The sequence below is a fragment of the Lissotriton vulgaris genome, chromosome 8 (genome assembly GCF_964263255.1).
Source record: "Lissotriton vulgaris chromosome 8, aLisVul1.2, whole genome shotgun sequence".
Taxonomy (NCBI): domain Eukaryota; kingdom Metazoa; phylum Chordata; class Amphibia; order Caudata; family Salamandridae; genus Lissotriton; species Lissotriton vulgaris.
The window spans coordinates 839,944,874-839,968,619 of record NC_141696.1 but is presented as its reverse complement, the minus strand read 5'-3'; the positions used below and the strand labels follow the sequence as shown (position 1 = coordinate 839,968,619).

At 46.2% G+C, this 23,746-nt stretch overlaps 1 protein-coding gene across 2 annotated transcripts in view; it reads left to right on the top strand.

Moving 5' to 3' along the window:
- The window catches only part of ARHGEF7 (Rho guanine nucleotide exchange factor 7), a 1,058,374-nt gene that overhangs the window by 458,431 nt on the left and 576,197 nt on the right, over positions 1–23,746 (top strand). For both annotated transcript variants that reach the window (XM_086934741.1, XM_086934740.1), the window contains exon 10: positions 18,537–18,675. In XM_086934741.1, the coding sequence (XP_086790867.1) occupies positions 18,537–18,675 (139 nt within the window). The remainder of the gene's footprint in view (positions 1–18,536; positions 18,676–23,746) is intronic.

The following is a 23,746-nucleotide window of genomic DNA, read 5'->3' as shown; positions in this document are numbered from 1 at the left end:
GGGGCAATCGAAAAAGTACCTCAACATCAGAGAGGAAAAGGATTTTACTCTCGTTTTTTTCTTGATACGCAAGAAATCGGGGGAATGGCGCCCCATCCTCGATTTGCGTGCCCTCAACAAATATATCAAGAAGTTGACGTTCAGAATGTTGTCACTCCAAGAGATCCTCCAGTTTCTGACGGAAGGCGACCACATGGCAACACTGGACCTTCAGGATGCTTACTTCCACGTACCCATCTTCCCCAGGCACAGGAAGTTCCTAAGGTTCAGAGTGGCTGGCAGGGACTTCCAGTTCAAGGTCCTTCCCTTCGGGCTACGTTAATAATAATAATAATAAAACATTTATTAAGCGCATGGCTGCACATCTGTGTATCCCCGCGCTAAATGCTGAAAACTCTCATCCGAGGGTCATGACGGAGGGAACAAGGGGCCGGAGTTATTGAGGAAAAAGGTGAGTTTTTAAGTTCGCTCTGAAAAGAGTTTCAGAGGGTTCCATTCTTAAATGAATCGGAAGAGCGTTCCAGAGTTTCACTCCTAGATAACAAAAGGATCGGCCACCGATTTTTGCTTTTTGAACGCGGGGTAGTTTGAAGAGGGACATTCCTGAAGACCTCAAATGGCGAGTAGGACGATGAATGGTCATGAGGCTTCTTAGATATGAGGGGCCTTTGTTGTGGGCTATCCTGTGGACATGGCAGAGACTCTTGAATTTTATTCTTTCCCTTACGGGAAGCCAGTGCAGTTTGGACAGTGCTGTCTTGGCCGAGGTTCTTTTCGAAAGGCCTAGTACCAATCGGGCGGCTGCATTCTGTACACATTGCAGCTGGTGTAGGAGTTTTTGGTTAATGCCTAGAAGAAGGGCATTCCCGTAGTCCAGGTGAGGTGTGACAAGAGCATGTACGATGGTTTTCCTGGCTGTAATCGGTATTAGGTCGATGATTTTCCTAAGAATTCTTAGTGTTCCGATGCCTTTGCCAATGATCTTATGAACTTGGGATTTACCTGAAAGGTCAGAGTCGATCATGATCCCGAGGTTCTTGACTTTCTCGACCGGTTGAGGGCATTCACCAAGCGATGTAGGCCACCATGCTTGGGACCAAAGGGAGGTTTTATTTCCTATCACTAACACCTCAGTTTTGTCACCATTCAGCCGGAGGCAGTTACTGTCCATCCATCCGGCGACAGCAGTCATGCACTCCGAGAAATTTGAAGCATTCTTATCAGTATCCGGAGTAAGCTTAAACATGAGCTGCGTATCATCGGCATAGCTAACTATGCCCACACCGAAATTCTCTATGATTTGAGCTAGGGGTTCCATGTAGATGTTGAACAAAGTAGGGCTCAGACTAGAGCCCTGTGGAACCCCATAGCTCACGATCCGAGAGGATGATTTGAAAGGCGGGCAATGGAGCTGGAAGGTTCTGTTGGTGAGGAAGGATTTAATCCACTCCAGCGCATCATCTTTTACTCCAATGTCAGAAAGCCGGGACAACAGCGTGGCATGTAGCACCGTATCGAAAGCGGCGCTTAAGTCTAGCATGACCAACGCTGCGGTTTCACCCTCGTCCACCATCTTGCGGATGAATTCCGTGGAGTACAAGACAGCAGTTTCTGTGGAGTATTTGGGTCTAAAGCCAGATTGGGTGGGATGGAGGATGTTTTCTGCCTCTAAATACGCCATGAGTTGAATGTTCACAATTTTTTCTATTATTTTGGCGCATTGGGGCAGTAGGGAAATTGGCCGTAGGTTTTGAAATTGAGTGATTGGAATGTTAGGTTTTTTTTTCAGAGGGATGACTTGGGCGTTTTTCCAAGCCTCCGGGACGTAACATTCTTTGAAGGAGAGAGAGATGAGATGGCTTATTTGATCCAGGAGAGTGTTGTCCATGATGTCTTTACATTTGTCTAATGGACATACATCATTAGGGGAGCCAGAGTGAATACTGTTAATTATGCTGGACAGTTTTGCTTTGTCAGGAGTGAGGAAGTGGGTGAGAGTGGTCTTATGGAGAAAGGGAGATATCGTACCGGGTGTGGAGGGAGCGAGGAATGAGGCGTGAATCTTATCTACCTTGTTGACAAAGAAATCCGCAATTTCTTCGCATAACTCATCGGAGTACGTGTCTTGCGTGTCCAGGCTCGATGCGTCTGTAAGTTCTTTATAAATCCGAAACAATTCTTTGGAGGGATTTGTAGCCTGTTCAATTCTATTTTGGTAGAAGAGGCTTTTTTCCTCTTTTATGAGTCTCTGATAGACCTTTAATTCACGTTTGTATTTCTCCTTCAGTTCCATGGAGTAGTTCTTTCTCCATTTTCTTTCAATCACTTTGCATCGGGTTTTAGCTGCCTTAAGTTTTTCTGAAAACCACGGTTCGGATTTAGTTCGCCTAGCTGGGGGCTTACAAGTCCAAGGGGCGATTTTGTCAAGTGCCTTACTCAACCAGAGTTCGTAAGAATTCCAGGTGTCTTGAAGGGATTGACCTTGGGGGGGAGGGTCAATTTTTAATGCGTCAGAGAGGCGTTCCGGAGTGTAGTTTTTCCAATTGCGACGTTTGGCGTATAAGGGTTTATGGGCATTATTCTTAGATCTGGTCTTGGGTATATTGAACATATTCATATGGTGATCTGACCATATGATAGGGACCGGAGGTTGTATGTTAATGCCTTCCCAGGTCGCGAAGATGGGGTCGAGAAGGTGGCCCTGTTTGTGTGTTGATAAAGTGGAGAGCAGAGTGATCCCCAACGCATGCAAGGCTGTCTTCAGAAGTTGAGCTTCCTTGGCATGTAAATCTTCAAAATGAAGATTAAGGTCGCCAAGTATCATGAAGTTATTATATTTGATAGCTAATTGCGTCGCCGTTTCAATTAGTTGATTACAGAAAGGCGTGGCAGTGCCAGGGGGCCGGTAAATGAGAAGCCCAGTTATAGTCATGTGGGGGGTTGTTTTAATGGTGAAAAGGCCACATTCGCTGTTAGTGATGCCTTTGTGAGTTAGAGTACACTCCAGTTCCTTTTTAAAGATCATTGCAAGACCACCACCGCGCTGTATAGGCCTATCAATTCTCAGTAAGCTGTAGCTAACTGGAACAGCCTCGAGTATTTCAGGTGATGAAGATTCTTCAAGCCAGGTTTCTGTTAAAAACAATACATCGAAGTCATTGTGTATTAAAAGGTCGCGAAGTTCCCGTTTGTGTTTAACCATGGATCTGCAGTTGAGTAGCATCAGATTGAGGCAAGTAGCAGTACTGTTAGAGCTGGAGACATCAGCAAGGCGGAAATTGCATGTGTTGCACCGAAATGACAGGGCGCTAGGTTCTATGGAGTGAAGGCATGGTGTCGTGGGGGTGTTGCCAATTTCAAGTAACATCTCGCGAGTGTAGCTGCAAGGCTTGTGGGAGAGCGCTCTCTCAGGTGTCTGCGTGTCGACATTGTGTTCAGAGGGTCCTGTCCCGCGTCCCGTCTGGTCGCGGACGGGCGCAGACGGGCAGGACTCTGGCTTGACTCCGGCGCGCGAACGGCGCGCCCGCAATGCGCGTCCGCTGCGCGGAGCCATGAACGTATGATTTTAAGCGCTCGAAGCGCGACGTGCAGCGTCAGCCCTCACCAAGATGGCCGCTGCCTGACTTCCTTGCCACTCTATAGTCCTACCTGGAGCCGGTCTAACAGTCGACCGCTTCCCAGGACAGGCAGGAGTGCAAATAAACTAAAGAACAAAGTCTTAGCTAAATGAGGGGAGCGTCGCTAACGTTGCTGGAGTCGAGGGTCCGATTTTAAGTTTTAAAAACAGTGCGAGGGGGAACGGACACAAGGGAAGAGAAATAGGGTACAGCACACAATATTAAAAAATTCAACCTCCCGGCTCAGCCTCAAGAGGAGAATAACAGCAATCACTGTTTGTGCACAGAGTTCCTGATTTTAAGCGCTCGAAGCGCGACGTGCAGCGTCAGCCCTCACCAAGATGGCCGCTGCCTGACTTCCTTGCCAGTTCAGCCCCGAGGGTATTCACAAAGGTGTTTGCACCGGTGGCGGCCCACTTACGGTTGCAGGGGGTCCAGATTTACCCATATCTGGACGACTTCCTTATCAAGGCCAATTCCTATGCCACCGCAAGCAATCATATCCAGACATGCCTTTGCCTGTTTCAAAATTTAGGCTTCTCAATAAACTTCAAAAAATCAAACCTCATACCATCTCAGAGGACGTCTTTCCTGGGAGTGACTCTGGATTCCAAACACGCTCAAGTCTTCATTTCAAGCGAAAGACAAGCAAAGATCCAGGAAATGGCGATTGCACTCCTCAGAAAAAAGTGCGTTTCAGTTTGAAGATTCAAGTCTTTCCTAGGGATGTTATCATCGTGCATCCTCCTATCCCCAAACTGTCGTCTGAGGATGAGACCACTACAAGAGGAACTCAGCCACCAATGGGTGCAAATATCCGGTTCCTTCGAAGATGTCATCGTCTTAACACCTCTGATGAAAAATGCAATCCTATGGTGGACTCAAGAACGCAACCTGCAAGTAGGCTGCGCCTTTCTCGCAGAAGTCCCCAGTTTCATCGTAACCACGGATGCCTCGCTGGAAGGTTGGGGCGCTCACCTTCAAGGGATGACAATCAGTGGCAAATGGAACACACAGCAAAAGACATGGCACATCAATTTATTGGAGTTGAGGGCCATTTTCCTCGCCCTCAAATCTTTTCAAGCGACTGTCAAACTCGTCCGTGTTGATCCGAACAGACAACACGACGAGCATGCATTACCTGAACAAACAGGGGGGCACAAGATCAGACCGGTTGTCCCGGCAAGCTCAGGAAATCTGGAATTGGGCCCTGGCACACAACATCAACTTGGCAGCAGTACATGTCCCAGGAGTAGCCAATGTACTAGCAGATTCCCTAAGCAGATCCAAATGCAGCACTCACGAGTGGGAGCTGCATCAGCCAGCACTGGATCGAATTTTCCAGAGATGGGGTCGCCCCGATCTAGATCTGTTCGCGACCTACCACAACAAGGAATGTGTCCATTTCGCGAGCTGGATTCCCCACAGGGAATCTTGCGGGGACGCTCTCTCAATGAACTGGGAACAACTCTTTGCCTACGCCTTCCCTCCGATTCCTTTAATTCCCAAGGTCATCAAGAAAATGAGGAGACAACCGTGTCGTATAATTCTAATCGCTCCACGGTGGCCCCGGCAATATTGGTTCACACAGCTTCTTCTCCTCTCAGCGTGCGAACCAGTTCAGCTGCCTCAAATTCCGGATCTTCTGACAATTCAGGACGGCAAAATATATCATCCAGACCCTCATTCTCTAAAATTATCAGCTTGGCTCCTCAACACCATGAGTTTGCACACTTGAACATTCCACAGGACTGTCAAGAAGTCCTGAACAATGCAAGAGCACCTTCTACGAACAGAACTTACAGGCTTAAATGGAAGCGTTTTTGTGCTTGGTGCAAAACTATGGATTTACATCCTATGCATGCTGAACCAGACAAGATTTTACCTTTCTTTTTACATCTGGCTAAATTAGGTTTGGCACACTCTACACTTAAGGTGTTTTTAGCGGCCATATCCAGATACCGCCAGGACGGTACGAATTCACTATACTCCTCAAGAATAATCCAACAATTCTTTAAAGGTTTATTTCGCATGTTTCCACCAGTATGTTGGCCACCTCCATCCTGGCACTTGAATATTGTATTAGCTCAACTCATGCGCCATCCTTTTGAGCCGATTCACAAAGTTGATCTGAAATTCATCACCTGGAAAGTTGCATTACTACTGGCATTAACATCAGCCAGAAGGGTCAGTGACATGCAGGCGTTTACATCTAAACCACCTTTCTTGCAATTCACGAATGATTCGGTGATACTGCGCACCAACCCGAAGTACATGCCCAAAGTACCATCGGACTTCCACCTGAATGAGCCAGTCATACTTAAGACGTTTTTTCCAAATCCGCAGACACCAGCTGAACGAACTCTACACTCACTAGATATCAAAAGATGTCTTAAGCTCTATCTTTCCAGAACAGCTGCCATCAGGAAGACGGATCAGCTATTTGTTGCGCATGGCAAACCAAGACAAGGCTGTGCAGTGACTAAACAAACTATCGCTAGGTGGGTCTCTTCAGCGATAGGGCTCTGCCATCATCAGGCAGGTAAACCCTTACAGACCTTACCCAGAGCACATTCTACGAGAGCAGTCTCTTCTTCGACTGCTTTGTTTGCTGGTGTGCCTCTCCTGCAAATCTGCAGAGCTGCAACTTGGTCCAGCAGGCACACATTCACGAGGCATTACTGTCTGGATTCTTCGAGCGATACCGATGCCTCGGTGGGAAGAGCAGTCCTGCGTAATCTTTTCCAATAAGGTGAGCCTCTGCTATTTCTTTCCCACCTCCTCTTGCTCTTTTGACGCCTATTGTGTTATTGCTTTTCATTATATTCTTGCATTACTGCTATGTGCCTTGGCGTCCTAGAGCTATGTATGATATTATGGCTATTACTGCTCACTACTCTGATTCAGGCATGTGAATCTATGAAAGACACCCCTAATACTGGAGAAGAACAATAGTTACTTACCTGTAATCTGTGGTTCTCCAGTATTGGTGTCTTTCATAGATTCACATGCACCCACCCACCTCCCCTCAGAGTCTCACTCAGGCTGTTTTATCTATACTTTACTCCGGTACACTCCGGTGCTACAAAATCTGAGAGCCTGGGTCTCTGGGGAGAGCATTCTGGTGGGAGCTGTGGCCTGATTGGCTGCAGTTTGGTCCATACATAATGACCTGGATAGGTTCTAATGTGGAAGTTTTATTTACTGTAGCTGGGGCTACTTTACTTCCTGGTTGGGTATATTGTTATTTGTTATGTACAAAGGGTATACTTTACTGCTTTTCTTATGTACCGTGGGCTCCCACTCCGACGACGGGGAATGATTCAGGCATGTGAATCTATGAAAGACACCAATACTGGAGAACCACAGATTACAGGTAAGTAACTATTCTTCATATCTCTGTTCTCCATACCACTTTGAATTACCAAATCATAATGGTTATTTTTAACAACTGTACGTCATACTGTTTTATTAATTTTTACAATAACCTATCCCCTGTAGACTGTGCGAAAACTGTATCTGGTATTTCCCTTCTTACAAATGAGCAACGATTCAAGCAACCATCATCCGTCTGTAATGTAATATGGGGAGGGGACTTTAACGCCCCATTGTGTGCTAATTACAAGAAAGGCATTTGCGGGCTTCTAGATGAAGAAGATTGTCCACTGACCCACTTTTACCATTCCCAATTAGGTGACTCTCTTAATGACAGTCTCATCTCATTAGAACTGATGTACGCAAATGATCTTGTAGACCCCCCTGCAGTTTTCAGACCCACTTTCCACGGTAGGGGTTGTTCAAGTACCATAGACTTTATTTTATGTTCCTATATTTTAAAGGGCAAACTCCTTAAGTTTACCACAGGCTCAGAGATCTCAGGTGACCACTTCCCAAACAGTATCATCCTTAAGATAACCATGGACGACTCTCATTCTAACAGGAAGAGTTTACTGACCCAGAAATCTTTGGCCATGGACAGAACCAATGGATTTTCTGTGAAATGGTCCAAGATTGATCCCACAATAATTACCAATAAGGTTATATCCAAGGCACTTCCCTGGATAAACACCTGTTTGGCGGATGAATCCTCACCTGAGCTGATTATATCTAGTTTCCAGGAGATTCTAAAAGTTATACAGGTCGAACTATTCCGTCATCACAAACCTAGCAATCAGACTTCTCCAAGATGGTTTAACTCGGCCTGTCGTAAAGCGTTATCTGCCTTAAAAAAGGCATTACATAATCCAGTTAGAGATAAAAATTAAATAGCTAAACTTAGATTAGAGTACAAACAGGCCCAAATTAATTGTAAAAAGGATCACAAGAAAAAACTTTGGTCCCAATTACACGTGAGCTGCCGAAGTAAGGACAGCTCCCAGTTTTGGCGTGTAGTCAAATCCCCTTTCTTGGCTGATGTAAACTCACATCAGCACTTGGACGTGGCTGTGACCGCAGACGAGTGGGTGACCCACTTTTCAAAGATCTTTAGTGGTTCCCCTTCGGTCTGCACTGCACAGGCCAAGTCGACAGCTGATCCTCCCAAGACGCAAGTATACCCAATAGACCTCCACTTCAGCCTTAGCGAGATTATACAAGCTTTATCTTCCTCAAAAACCGGAAAGGCTCCTGGCCCTGACGAAGTCCCTCTTGACATCTTTGTTACCAACATAGATCTGTGGTCCCCCATCGTCACCCAGGTGATGGCGGCGGTATCAAAAATTGGTCTATTAGACTCCTGGTCCTCTTCCATACTCCTTCCAATTTTCAAAAAGGGAGATAGAAATAATCCAGCCTGTTACAGGCCTATTTCCCTCCTGGATTCCATGGGGAAGGTCGCGGGACGTCTAATCCTGGAACGTCTTCAGGATTGGGCGTCAGAGAACAACATCGTGACCGACCTTCAGTATGGTTTCCAGGAGGGGCTTGGTACTGTTGAACAGGCTCTAAACTTAACCCTTCTAATAGGCAAGTATGTGGGGGCAAAACGGGGCAACCTATACCTGGTTTACGTCGACCTTAGTGCGGCGTTTGACTGCGTGATACATGCCAGGTTGTGGTCCATCCTAGAAGAATTTTGTGTTTATCCCTCACTCATCAAGTTTTTGCATGAGCTTTACTCCGACGCCACGGCCTATGTAAGATATGGGGTAGACGGAGAACTCTCACCCTCATTTCCAATAACAAGAGGAGTTAGGCAGCAGGGGCGTAACACAGGCCCCCGCAGACCACGCAGTGCGGGGGCCCCGTGCTCCAGGGGCCCCCAGCACGGTGCCCCCAGCACGGGTCGGGCCCCCTTCGCAGCAACACAGTGAGCAACCACTTAATGCACTTCTCTGGTGTTTGAACAGTTTAATATCATCATCTGCCAGCAGGTGGTTCCGGTCGCTCCGACCGGCCAGGCTGCCTCTGTAATGCTCTCACTGGGGCAATGCAACAATGTTCATTTCCCGCCCGAGCCAGAAAATAAAGTCATTACCTGGGCGGTGCGAGCGGGCGGAAGTTGTGTTTGAAAGTTTCGATTTTGGAGCCGCCAATACTCGCACCGCCGCCTGTGCCTCTCATCTTGGTGTCCTGCTGTAACTGACCGGACCAGGCTACTTGGAGGCTCCTCATCGCGGCCGTTGGTCTACAGTCACTCTGATACCGATGTCCACCTGTCCGTGAAGCCGCTGCAGCTGCTATGCTGTAAAGGCAAATTAAACGGACTGTTTCGCACTTCTGTGCTTATGGCCTGGGCTGTGCTATTTTCTAAGATGGGTGTAATCATTCCCTCTTTGATGGTCCGCTGACCCGACAATCAATCACCCCAGCCCCACTTTGTGCCGATTCTGAGTCTGATCCTGGATGTACTTTCCCTGGCCTCTATTCTGTGACCTGTTGGCAGACAATCCGATGCTCTCTCTGCGCTGGCGTGATTTGCGAGTTTCAAACCACCTTTCCACCAATTTCTCAGAGCGACAAACAAGCGCAGGGAGCAGAAAAAACAAGCAAGGGGGCAGGTAGGCAACAGGACTGGTAGGCAAGCCCTGACAGAGGCAGGGGAAAGACAGCGGACAGGAAAGACAAGCAGTGGCGCGGGACAAGGAAAACATTCAGTGGAATAGTGCCTCTGGTAGGGGCTGCGGGTAAACTTATGTTTACACCGTAATCTGTAAGCACAAAAAAATGCCGTGCCATGGGGACAAGGAAAAAAACAAATAATCGGAGCAGCAGAACAAGCACTGTCTGGCATAGGGGACAACATTGATCACATGTTGAGGCAGCAGGGAAACTATTATGCTGCAAAGGTAAATTAAACGGACGGTTTCTAGGACACTCATACACAGCCACAGCACTTGTGAAATACAAAGGCCAACAACCACACTGCCAGACAGTCAGCCACCCTTCAAAGGGGTGTGTTCAGAAAAGGATGCCAGCCACATTAATTTGGAATTGCTGGCACACAAACAAAGTCGGTCTCCGGAAGACTAGGCCCATCAAGGTCAGGTAAGCTTCAGTCATCATAGATGTAATGGTATTTTATCTATAGTGTGAACACATTAGCCAAGCAGTGCACACCTCCTGTCTGCTGGCTTGTATCGTAGTGCCAGAGGGCTGCAGCTATTATGTCTCATTTACCACTTACTTCATGGCAATGTCATTTTTAGTTAAACGTCATGTTAGTTAGGCACAATTACATACATTGCCAAGTGTTGGGATAGGAATAACCACGTAGTGTGCAGAGAATCCACTTGGCTAGGAAATAAGTCTGTGCTTTACAAAACCGATGTTGAAATGGAACCGAGTCTACATTCAGTGCGCTGATTCACATGTGCCAAGAGGCCGCACACAATTAAAAGAGGGGAGGAGGTTTTCTTGGAAGGAAGATTTTATAGTGTTGGCTTTGCTGTGCAGCGTCATGTTATCTCCCTCATATAATTACCAAACCTTGCCTGCAGCTTAAATGAGGGACTCTCTATCTTGGAAATCAGTGGAGTTAGTGGGCAGCACCTTTCTTTTTCCTTGAGGCACCAACATCTCCCATGCCCCGAAGTATAGATCATATGACCAGTCAGTGTGTGGGTTAATTTGATTTGGCTGTTTGTGGCTAGTGCAACATGTAATACTGTTGATTTCCCTCATAATGTAACAAAGATCACTTGCCTAGCTGCATGCAGTCTTTTCTATACATTGCAAAAACTATAGAGCATGTTCAAAACTTCTTTTATTTGCAAATGTGGGCCAATTTTAATTTTCTAGTTTGTTAAAGGGTGGGCACCTTTAGTCTGCTGCCCAGGTTTATTTTCTGTCGCAGTGACGCCCTGGAGTGGGGGGTGTTTCTTTTCCAGTCTGGCTGGCAGACATAAGTGAGCTCTCTGACAGCTCAGGACTGGACTGTCTGCAGCTCTTCATCCTACATTACCCTACTACGCCACCATTCCATTTTTTAGCCTTATTGTACTGAGAGCCAGAGGCATGCTTTTCTTAATCTCAGTATATTTTCAGACGGACTGCACTCCATAATTTACTTGGTGCCTGCTACATAGTGTTGATCCACTATTGATGTCTTGTCAGGCTAAGCTAGTGGCTCACAGCCCCCTGCAAACTTCCTTCTAATGTGTCTTCATTGCCATTAAAGGCTTTGCCGCAATTGTTTTACAGTATGGCCATCTTATAAAGAGGTTGTAGGTTAGTGAGATTTCATTTCAGGAGTTTTCTATTAGTTTCAAGATATCTTTAGAGCTTCTCATTCTTCAAAATATTGTAATTTCTGATATTTAGCTCTTTCAATGCATATCTTTCCATTGTTTTATTAGAGAGAAAGTGTCACTCTAAGTGTCATACATTTGGCAGCTGAATGTTACTCCTAAGTATATTGAAACCATTGAAATGTTACACCTAAGCAATCGCAAAACTTGGCAGCTAGGACAGACTGTGCGCATCAGAAATGAAGAGGCTGAACATTGTGCAGTGCCTCAGAAAGGAATGTGTGCTGTTGTATAAATAAGAACCATGAAATTCAAGAAAACTATGTTGTGCACTGGTGCTTTGCATCAATGTTAGGATTTTAGTTTCTCGCTGCTCAAATGGGTGTAATTGCTGATACTTATATGTTTCCCTCGTCTTCAAACTTGGCAGCTATGATTATACTGTATTTTAGCTGGGCACTTTGTAAAAATTAACGGCCCATAATTCAGGAAACAATGATAATTAGATGTGCGATTTCCACTGGGGTGGCTGGTGCGCGCCGCGTCTCCGCAGTCTTCACCCTTAGGGTGGCCCATACTGTGGTGGGGCTGGTCATTTTTATGCGCATGCCCCTTTGTGCAATTTAAAATGCGCTTGAGGTGTGAGGTGGCTGAGAGGGACCGTGCGGTACAGGACGGACTGGTGCGGCCTTAATTTAATTATTGCCAATGCTATCCTTGCCGGTCATAGGTAATTGTCCAACCCATAATTTCATTGGTTTAAAAGGTTTTCCGTTTTATCTATAATGCAATGCTATCTGTTTTTTATTGTTTGTGTTCGGGCATGATCATTACCTGCTGGCTGCCTTTAGATTGTCTTCTGATCTCATATTAAAACCGATGGAAGCTTGGCCACAGCCTAGAAACTCACGGCTGTGCTCGTTGTTTGGTGAAGGAATAATCTTCTATCAACAAAAAAAAACATATACCGGCTGACTTGCGGTATCGTCCGTAGTGGGAAGGGTAGGTGACTAGACGCCCTCCGCCAGGAACTCTAAGGTGGTCCCCACCAAGTTCTGGCCCCACCCGGTCAGCTCGAGGAAGCCTCCCGAGTAAAATATACGGTTCTGGGAAGGGTCCTGAGGAAGGACTGCCATACGACACCTACCAGGTCGTATACTGGGCCCCCTGATCACTGGGGTTCCCTTGCAATTATATGAGCACTTTTTGGTCCTGACGAATTGCCTCCAGGGCAAGAAACATGTTGACCATTCACTCACCAAGGGTCGAATGAGGCTTACTACCTTGATTGTTCTGCCTCTATACCCCTTGTACTTTTAATAAAGCAGTGAGCCATACCATTAAAATCCTAATTTTTGGACTCTGCTGACTTTTTTCATTCACCCACGCTCACTTTTGCACAACCACATATTACCCACTTGTGTAGCCCCCTTACATCCACACACCCTTTGGCGAAGGAATAGAAGATCCCCACCAAAGAGCAACATTTATTGTTGCCCGACAGGCATTGCACTGCCAGCCTGTCGCAGGGGCAGGGTATCGATGATGACGCTGGACGATCGCCGGGTGGGATTACAAATGTGGTCCAACCGGCGACCTGTGTGAGGTACCCCTACAAATTCCGAGAGAGGGTCCACAACACTCACTTTTTTCCTTTTTTGACCTAACAAGAGAGAGGCCAATGACAGTCCTTTAGTTGACTGTATCCGGGGAACTCTGTATTTCTTTTTGTTGATAGTCTTTCCAGGACATATACACTGGACCCCTTTAACAATTGTCCTAACCCCTTGTTCCCCCCCTGTTGATACAAAAGGAATAATCTTCACCAGGTTTTAAATGTTTTTCATTGCGAGAGAGGGTTTTGGTGAGGAAATAAGGAAGTTAAAAGGAAACACATTGCGAGGCGTTTCCTGTGGCTGGTGAGGCATTTTTCTGTGCCTGATAGCTTACCTGGAGGGAGCCCATGCGACTACACCCCTGACAAAGAGTTAAACGCTTAGAGAAGTAACACTACATTATTGGCACATACTTCAAACAGCAAATACAAATGGAGAGCATTTTACAGGGCTTCTACATCTGCGTGAAATATCCCTCATTAGCAATTAGAAGACACGTAGAGCAGGAAGTCATTCTACGAATAAAGCAATACGAACTTGTTTACAGATACTATTTAGTATCATGAAGAAGTTATAATGTGTGATGTGGCCTTTTCCCCCAAAATGTGGGTACAGCACAGTGTGTGCTTTCAGGCATATGCCTTCCTGTACTGCTTGGTCTCATCAAGCCCCTTATAGTTAAGCTTCACATGCCGCGCTTAATTTGAGATCAATTAGGTGCCAGGGCCCTTGCCAGAAGGCTACTGCAACTTAAACTATCCATTGTTGCTGCCAATGACAGTACCAAGACAACTACTAACCCTCACACTTTTGCAGGTATTACAATTCATACTATTCCCTGCCCCCAAATCTCAAAGAATGGCTTGTGTGGCAGTTATTAATCATTGTTAACGTATTTTGAATTAATGCCCAGCTGATGTTGTGGGCATCCCTATTTCAGCCACCTGCTCTGCCGTGGGGCAGGCGGTAATACGTGCAGGTGCTGACAATTTAGTTCTGGTGCCGAGCACCGTAACCCACAGGCTCAAATTAAGCATTGGATTCGATATTTTGTTTTTCACAGAAGAGTGGACATTTAAGGGCTCATTATCAGTTGCTTATACTTATTCAGTAGGGATAATTTAGAAACACATAGTTTGCCCTTTGAGTACACCAATGGAAATGGGGTGACCCCTCTGGCTGGTGTGAAATCACTAAGCAAGTGATTCGATTAATTAGATTATCTTGGTAGAATTAATGTTCATATTTGAACGTTCCCCATTTGCTACACAGCATGGGAGGGGCATTAAGACAGACAAGGCGCAAGTTGCTTTTCTGCTGGAGTGTCGTAAAGCACAGTGTCGTGGAGTAGAGTGGGCTGTTATGGAGTAGCGTAGAGTAACAGAGTTGTGTAGAGTAGAGTTGAGTGGAGTGCCGTGGAGTCGCATAGGGTGAACTGGCATAGTGTTGTGGATTGTCATGGAGGTAGTAGAGTGTCACAGATTGGAAGGGTGTAGACTGTATTATAGTGTCATATAGTTGAGTATTGTAGAGTGAAGCAGAGTGTCATAGAGTGGAGTGGCATTGGGTGTTGTGGAGTGGTGTAGAGCAGAGTGGAGTGGCATAGAGTGTGTTGAGTGGAGTAAAGTGATATAGAGTGGTGTAGAGCGGAGTTAATGGTTGTAGAGTAGAGTGGCACAAAGAGGAGTAGTGTAGCAGAATGAAATGGCACAGAGTGGAGTAGTGTTGTAGAGTAGAGTGGCAGAGTGGCATAGAGTGTAGTGGCGTTGACTGGAGTGTAGTGTAGAATATAATGGAGTAAAATGGCATGAAGTGGCGTAGAGGGAGTAGCATAGTGTCGTAGAGTGGAGTTGCGTCGCAGAGTGGCATACAGTGGATTAGAGCATCATAGAGTGGAGTGTTGTAGAGTGGATTAGAGTGGCCTAGAATGCAGTAGCATAAAGTACAGTGGTGAAGAGTAGACTGGCATAGAGTGCAGTGGCTGTGAGTGCATTGGTTTTGAGTTAATTGCATACAGTGAAGTGGCGTAGAGTAGAGTGGTGTAGAGTGGTGCAGTGTAGAGAAGTGCAGAACAGAGTGGAGTGGTGCAGAGTAGACTGCAGTGCATAGATTGGAATGGCGTATAGTGGAATTCCACAGGTAGTGTCATAGAGTGACATAGAGTGGAGAAGAGCGTCAAAGAGTGGAGTGTTGCAGAGTGGAGTAAAGTGGCCTAGGCTGAAGTGGTATGAAGTACAGTGGTGCAGAGAGATTGACATAGAGTGGATTGGTTTTGAATAAAGTCGGATAGACTTCATTGACGCAGAGTGCATTGGTGCAGTGGTGTAGAGTAGAGTGACGCAGATTAGAGTGGTGCAGAGTAGACTGCAGTAGAGTAGAGTGCAGTGGCATAGAATAGAGTGGCGTAGAGTTCGGGCTATCAGCGCAGTAGTTGTATCACGCAGCTGCAGCTTGGGTGCACCAGTTGTCTCATATCAGTCCTTTGGCTAGGCGACCTGGCTCATAAATTAAATGGTGTGCTTCTGAGCCTCTCAATAGTGAAGATGGGTTGGCCCTCATGTTTACCAGCCCAGCATCATCGTCTTTGATGTAGCACACTCTGATGACCAAGTTATAGATAGAGCTCAACTACTATAGGCGCAGCAATTACATGTTATGTTACGTTATTTATGTTTATATACTGAATTCTATGGAAATATGGCCCACAGCCCAAATACCATGTCTGTGCTTAGTTAGATGTAAGCAAATGTTCTATTTAATGTGTTGTGTGGGACGATTATGTGTGTTCCATGCTATTGAAAAGTGCTCTTCTGGGCCACATTGCAGCCAGCTGTATAGTATATCTGCGCTATGTGGGGTGTATGCAAGGTCTGTCCAGTGCATTCTGTTTGATGCTTGTGTGTGTTTTAAACTACTTGCAATACTCTTGGGAGCTGTGTGCCATCCAGCTATATGGTATTTCTGAGCTATGTGCTATATAAGCTCTACCCATTTTGCACTATTTCACGTCTGCGTGTGATGTACATTATCGAAACGTGTTGGGTGGTACAGTGAACACCACAGTCAGCTGTACACTCTAACTGAGGTGCACAGTCAACATACCTTTGTAAACTGGTTACCAAGGCTTAGGTTTTTCTGGTTCCAGTACCCCTTGGGCCCCCACTCTGCCTATTCCTTGCATTTGAAATTTACATTTATTGCTGTATTGTGAGACTGCATTACATGAAAAGAAATATAAAGTAGGGTTGCCAAAAGAAAAATGCCAGCCATGTTTTTAAAGAGCCTGGAAAGACCTTGTCTTGGCACTAAACGGGGTTATAAATAAAAAAAAGTAGGTATTCATTTGTAATGTGACTTTTCTGTCTGTGTTGTCTTTAATTATCAGTCATGGATCTCATCATTCAGGCAGCCCTAGAACACAATAAAAGTACTTTCTATTTATATTTGCTGTTCGAAGTATGCACAGATAAGTGCTGAAAATACAGCTTTAGGTGACTGCTTATTTTTGTCGGTGAGGCAAAGTGGTAGGTGGTGGTCCGGGCCGCTGGGGGGCCCCCTCCATGTACTTTGCAGGGGAGCCCCCTGAAGTTTCGTTACGCCACTGTTAGGCAGGGCTGCGTCCTGGCTCCCTTTTTGTTTAACCTATATACTAACGGGCTGGAAACAGCCATGTTAGCAAGGAACCAGGACCTACCTACTATTAACTATCGCCCTATCCCGGCATTACTCTATGCTGACGACTCCGTCATACTAGCCAGAACATTAGTTCAGTTGCAAAAACAACTGGATAAATACTGCCAGTTTATGCTCTTTCTGGGGCTAAAAGTGAATAAAAGCAAAACCTTTGTTATGTATACAGGACCGAAGTTAAAGAATCCTAAACCCCTTTATATTGAGCAAGCTAGATTAGAACGAGCTAGGGAATACCCTTACTTAGGTATTTTAATTGACGACCAATTATCTTGGAAAAGAGCGATGGCAAGCAGGAAGCTGCTCTATCAGAGAGCGACCTCGGCGCTTGTCTCTTTTTCTAGGAAATTGGGCAAACCTGCCCCATCTGAGTTGCTTAAAATTTATCATGCTAAATGCCACAGCATAGCAACATATGGCGCAGGCGTCTGGGGCTATGTACCCACAGACAAATTGCAAAAAGTCCAAAACGGCTTCTTAAAATACCTACTGGCACTTCCACAGAGTGCTCCAATTTACGGTTGCCATATCGAGCTTGGCATTGACTATCTTTCAGATAACATCAAATGTCAACCAATTCTCCTATGGCACCGTATCTGGAACAAACCACAATGCCACCTAACACGCTCCTTGATCTCTGACTGCTTAAATATGGTGTGCTGGAAGAAAATTCCATGGTTAACGTACGTTTTTAATTTCCTAGAGGACCTGAACCTCACACAATACTTCACTGAGCCTTCCTCGTTGGTTGATATAAGCAGAAGTGCTTTGAAAAACCTATGCCTTAACCACCTAAGGGAATTACGCCTTTCTCGTGAAGTAGTCAAGCAAACAAATGTGCAAGTACTGATGGTCCAAGTTTCCCCTGGTATCCAGCCCTACCTTACCTTTTACCTATCCAACTATGAAAAATATTTAGTAACAAGGTTTCGTTTTAATTTATTTTTTCGTCTTGTCACTTTTCCCACTGTGTCAAACTGGTCCCATGACCTATGCCAAATGTCCGTGTGACCAAGTCTCTCCCCAATCGACTATTCATCTTATTTTGTTTTGTCGATACTATGTCCAAGCGCGCAAGCGTTGGATTATCCCACTTCTGCGCCAAATGGGGTTGAGGACCTGTCGTCCAGCATTCTTGGCACTCCAGCTGTTAGATTCACAATATGAGGCAAAGAACGTAGCTCTTTTTCTAAAATCATGTTTAACGACTCGCAGTAAAATCTAACTGAATTTATGTTCATCTGAATTAACTTGTATATAGATTTTATGTAAAGTCTTTTTATATACTATTTTGTAATGCAATAATGTGATTTTATGTAACTGTATTTAAATTGTATGATGTACTTTTTATGATTATCTAAACGTTAATCGAATACAAGTTTTGAACTGAACTGAATAGTAGAATTGTTCTTGCCAGGACCAAATCTTTTTTTTAAAATATAAAAGTAATTAAAAAGCTCTGGAAGATAAAGTATGATAGGTCATCTTATGATACAAAAATATCCATGAGATTGTCCCTATAATCGTTTTCTGGGCATACAGATGAAAGAATAATTGAGCGCTTAGCAGACTAAGGCTAGTTATTTGAATTTGACTCTCCACTTTGAGGGAACTTTGTCAACCTGTCATGAGCCGCATGATGAGATTCTACTTTCAGTGTGGTGATATTGCAACCATCGCTTGTCCATCAGACTGCCCAGGAGCCACATTCATAAGCCTGTGTAGATAGAGCATTAGCCTTACCCTGCTGGATCCCATAACATTTTTTAGAACTGTTTTCATATTTTTGTAGGTATCGTAATATAAAATCTACCAAAATATGTCTATGTAATTAAAAAAATATGAGTTGTAAACTCCTGATTCCTCCAACCATGTAAGTGTATTCACTTTGGTCTCCTTCCCCCCTCCCCCTTTTCAAACTGCAGTGAGGAGCTGGGAGAGTTTATGGAGGCGAAGGGGGCCACCAGTCCAGGTATACTTGTTCTTACAACAGGACTTAGTAAACCTTTCATGCGTCTGGATAAGTACCCAACGTTACTCAAGGAGCTGGAACGGCATATGGAGGTAAGATTTTAATCATTTGATCTTCATTATAAAAGCATTGTAGCATGTTTGCCTGTATAGTCTAAAGCTGAGTATCGGACCTGCACTACCTCATTTCACACAGAAAGGTCCTTGGTTTTGGGTATTTTTTGAAATTTCACTTACATAACCAAGAAACCATTAATCTTGTAAAAATTACCAAGAGAATCATACCCATTTTTCAGGGAGGTTATGTTATGCTAAGTGTATTTGTCATGTGCAGTGTCACCCATGAGGGTATCCTGGCGCTATGCTAGTGTGAGAGACTAGCCCAGGAGAGAGTAAGTATTTGATGAACCAATTTATCAGCTTCTTGTGGAATTCAAGGACAGGAGGTGGCTCTGATCTTATGTATTCAATTGTTCCATGCTTTGGGGGAGCTGTAAGAGGAGGGTTGACCGCGGATTCTGCTTCTGTGAATGAATGGTATGTATGCTGGTGGGAGTCCAGCTGAGTGGATGTACCTGGATGGTTGCTGGAAGTGTATGTTGCTGGTAAGGCAAGCTTTATCTGTTTTATGTAGTGCTTTGTATTCTTTGATGCTTTGATCTGTGCACACCTATGTATCGGTAACCAGTGTAACTTCCTGAGGTGTGGTGTAATGTGGTTTTTCCGTGAATGGACGACGACAGTCTTGCTGCTGCGTTTTGAATGGCATGCAGTCATCTCATGAGAGGTTTAGTTAAACCTGCATAAATGGAGTGTCCGTAGTCCAGTCTATTGTTGATGAGTGATTGGGTGACAGTCTTGCTGCTCCTCCCTCCCACCAGCTGCTTCTCCCTCCCACCTCCCCATATAGGCTGTGCGGTGAGGAGAGCGACCTTTGACCCTTCCAGGTAGGTCGCTCCCCCTCCGCACAGCACGGCCTGTGTCTTCTGCCCCAGCTGCCTCTGCTGAGGAAGTTCGAGGCCCTCCACCACCCGCAGGCTACCACCTGCGCCTCAACCCTGGTTGCCAGTGGTAGGTCGTAGGCTTGCTCATCCTCCATTGTATTGCCTGTATTTTCTTTCATTGCTCCCGTTGTAGTGACTACATTTTCATTGTTGTGTCTGTGACTGCTGTTGTCGGTCTCCCCCGCTGGCTGTACGTGGGCTGTGCCCATTCTCTCTCTCTGTTCCCCTCGCCGCCCCCTGTCTCTCTGCCCGGTCTCCCTTCTGATCCCCTCGCTGCCCCCGTGTCTCTCTGCCCGGTTTTTCCTTCTGCTCCCCTCGCGGCTCCCGTGTCTCTCTGCCCGTTTTTGCCTTCTGTTGCTTAGCTGCCCCTGCATTTCTGTGACTTTTTTGCCTTCTGTGCCACTCGTTTCCCCCCGATTTTTGTGACCTTTTTGCCCTCTCTTGTGACCTTTTGCCTTCTGCGCCACTCGTTTCCCCCCGTTTTTTAGGGCTCGCCTGTTGATGCGCATAGCTGGCGAAGCTCTATAGCGGCTTATCCAGAGGTTAACCACTGGCGATTCCATGCAATGCATGTGCGCTTTTTAGGTCATTGCGCAAGCGCAAGCCCTAAAAAGCGCGTGCACAATGCCACCAGCCGCCTGCCTGCCTGCCTCGCATTACCACATCAAAGACAAGCTTCTCAGCGAGCGCTCTGCATTTCTCCTCCCAGCGCATTCCTCATCCCCTAATTATTCACGGCTAACATTAAATCATGGTAGCTCGCCTGTCTTCCACAACTTAGTGATTTTCTCCTGGCTGATATTTACCTCTGTGTTGCTTTCATTTGTATGTTGCCATTGCATACTGCCATGTAACATCCCACACGTTTTTCAAACAATGATGCAACACACGAAGAAGGAATGGTGAAGTTATTCTGGTCAGGAGGCTTATTTGTACTTAAAAGCAACACTTTGGTATGACGAAATTTAAATACACAGCTCTTCAAATAGAAGTGTCAAATAATCACTTTGTTTTCGCAATTTAACAAAAATTGGTGCACACGCGAAAAATACTATTGCATTTTCATAGTATGTGAAAAATGCAGCATACATTTCTCTCGTGGATTTCTTAATATATGTATTGTTTCCAAATACTCTACAGTTTTGCTCAAATATTCCTTTTTTATAGTTTATGCCCCTGTTAGACTTTAAATTAAAAGAAAGTTTCTACACTTAAAGATGGTCGGCATATTTGTGTAGTGATTTCAGATGCTTGCCTCTTGTGCAGACTTATTTGTCCCTTTTTTGTTTTTACTACCGCACAGCAAGGCTGGAGCTTTGGGTCATAGAGGTGTACGCATAACAACATGATCTGTGCATTAAGATTGCCCGTTTGTATTGCAGGGCTGCTTTGTGAAATGGTAAGGGGGACAGCCTCTCCTTACCTCCACAGGCCTGCCCAGTATAAGTTGTTGCAAAGACAGCACAATGGTGACCGCAGAGGTGACCATGGCAGACACTGCCAGGAGCATGTCCCCTTCGGAGTCTCCCTTTTCTTCCACCCACTGCACAATCCTGCTCTCCCTGACTCGCGTGGATGTTGGGGTGGCCTTACACAACAGTTGGAAGCGGCGGGTAGAACTTGCACCCTGCTTGTCCAGTTGTCCCCCTTAAACTGTGCATCCTACCTTCCTTCTCTGTTGAAAAATCATCCTGCACTTTACAATTGCAGAGGAAAGTTGTTTCAACGTGCAACACAAGTGCGGCATTGTCAGCGGAAGGAGCAAACCTTTCTAACTCTGGGTGGAAGTTGTAAAGTTTGCTTCCTCCCCACAAAACAGATGCAGCACCGGCAACAGCAGATCAAAAATGTGTGTTGGAAATGCATACCCTTCGCTGCTACCCACACACTGCCTCTTTTGTTTATTAATCACGTTGCTTAACTTCTCACCAGTTAAAACGATTGGCATTGCCTGTTCTTGTTTGTCTGTGTCTCCGGGGCAGGGTTTGTTGGATTGGCTCAGTGTCTCACACAGATGTGACTCTTCACCCTGCAAGCCTACACAGTCATGGCTCAACACACACACCTCTTTAAATATTCTTTGCATCCCAATCACCCGCAGACAAACTGGCCCGCTTAGGTTAAAAAAAAAAGCATTTGCAATGGAATAGGTCTCGCATATCCGAATCTTTGACCTATTTGTATTGTAAATAATGCCTTTTATTTATGTGCACTGCACCGCAGAACTCCATACAGCTCCACCAAGGCACCCACCACACAGCTTCACCGATGCACCCACCACACAGCTCCACCGAGGCACCCACCACACAGCTCCACCGAGGCACCCACCACACAGCTCCACCGAGGCACCCACCACACAGCTCCACCGATGCACCCACCACACTGCTCCACCGAGGCACCAACCATACAGCTCCACCGATGCACCCACCACACAGCTCCACCGATGCACCCAGCACACAGCTCCACCGATGCACCCAGCACACAGCTCCACCGATGCACCCAGCACACAGCTCCACCGATGCACCCAGCACACAGCTCCACCGATGCACCCAGCACACAGCTCCACCGATGCACCCACCACACAGCTCCACCGAGGCACCCACCACACAGCTCCACTGATGCACCCACCACACAGCTCCACCTACACAGCTCCACCGATGCACCCACCACACAGCTCCACCAATGCACTCACCACACAGCTGCACCGATGCACCCACCACACAGCTCCACCGAAGCACCCACCACACAGCTCCACCATGCACCCACCACACAGCTCCACCGATGCACCCACCACACAGCTCCACCGATGCACCCACCACACAGCTCCACGAGGCACCCACCACACAGCTCCTCCGATGCACCCACCACACAGCTCCTCCGATGCACCCACCACACAGCTCCTCCGATGCACCCACCACACAGCTCCACCGAGGCACCCACCACACAGCTTCACCTATGCACCTACCACACAGCTCCACCTACACAGCTCCACTGATGCACCCACCACACAGCTCCACCGATGCACCCACCACACAGCTCCACCGATGCACCCACCACACAGCTCCACCGATGCACCCACCTCCACCGATGCAGCCAGCACACAGCTCCACCGATGCATCCACCACCCAGCTCCACCGATGCATCCACCACCCAGCTCCACGATACACCCACCGCACAGCTCCTTGGACACAGCTCCACCGATGCATCCACCACCCAGCTCCACGGATGCATCCACCACCCAGCTCCACGATGCACCCACCACACAGCTCCACCAAGGCACCCACCACACAGCTCCACCGATTCACCCACCACACAGCTCCACTGAGGCACCCTCCATACAGCTCCACCAAGGCAACCACCACACAGCTCCGCCGATGCACCCAACACACAGCTCCGCCGAGGCACCCACCACACAGCTCCACAGATGCACCCACCACACAGCTCCACCGAAGCACCCACCACACAGCTCCGCCGATGCACCCACCACACAGCTCCGCCGATGCACCCACCACACAGCTCCGCCGATGCACCCACCACACAGCTCCGCCGATGCACCCACCACACAGCTCCGCCAAGGCACCCACCACACAGCTCCGCCGATGCACCCACCACACAGCTCCACCAATGCACCCACTAAGCTCAACCCATGCACACACCACGCGCAACCACAGCATCACTCAGCGCAACCACAGCATCACTTAGCGCAACCACAGCATCACTGGTTCAAATATGTTCTTTCAATGTTTCAAGCTGTTTTCAAGCTTTCACGCTTTATTACAAATCACAAAAAGATGTTAATATTTCACTTCTTTTCTTGGATTTTCGTCACAATAAAAAACACTGAACATAATCTTCACAAAAGTTATTTACAAAAGTTTAAGCTATTGCCATTACAAATTAAATAAATTATTTAAGTATTAATTTATTTAAAAAAATTAAAAGCCATTGTTATTTGTAATATCAATACATCTACGTCACGTAAATACAAAACATGTTGCATTACAAATGCTTTAGGTGTCACATTTGCGAAAGGTATAACTATTGGCATTGTAAATGACAAAGTTATTAATTTAGCTATTTAAAAAAATAACACATAAATAAAAAAAAAATCAATTATAAGACCAATAGCTCAAATTTTTCTAATGCGAGGGCTTTTGCAT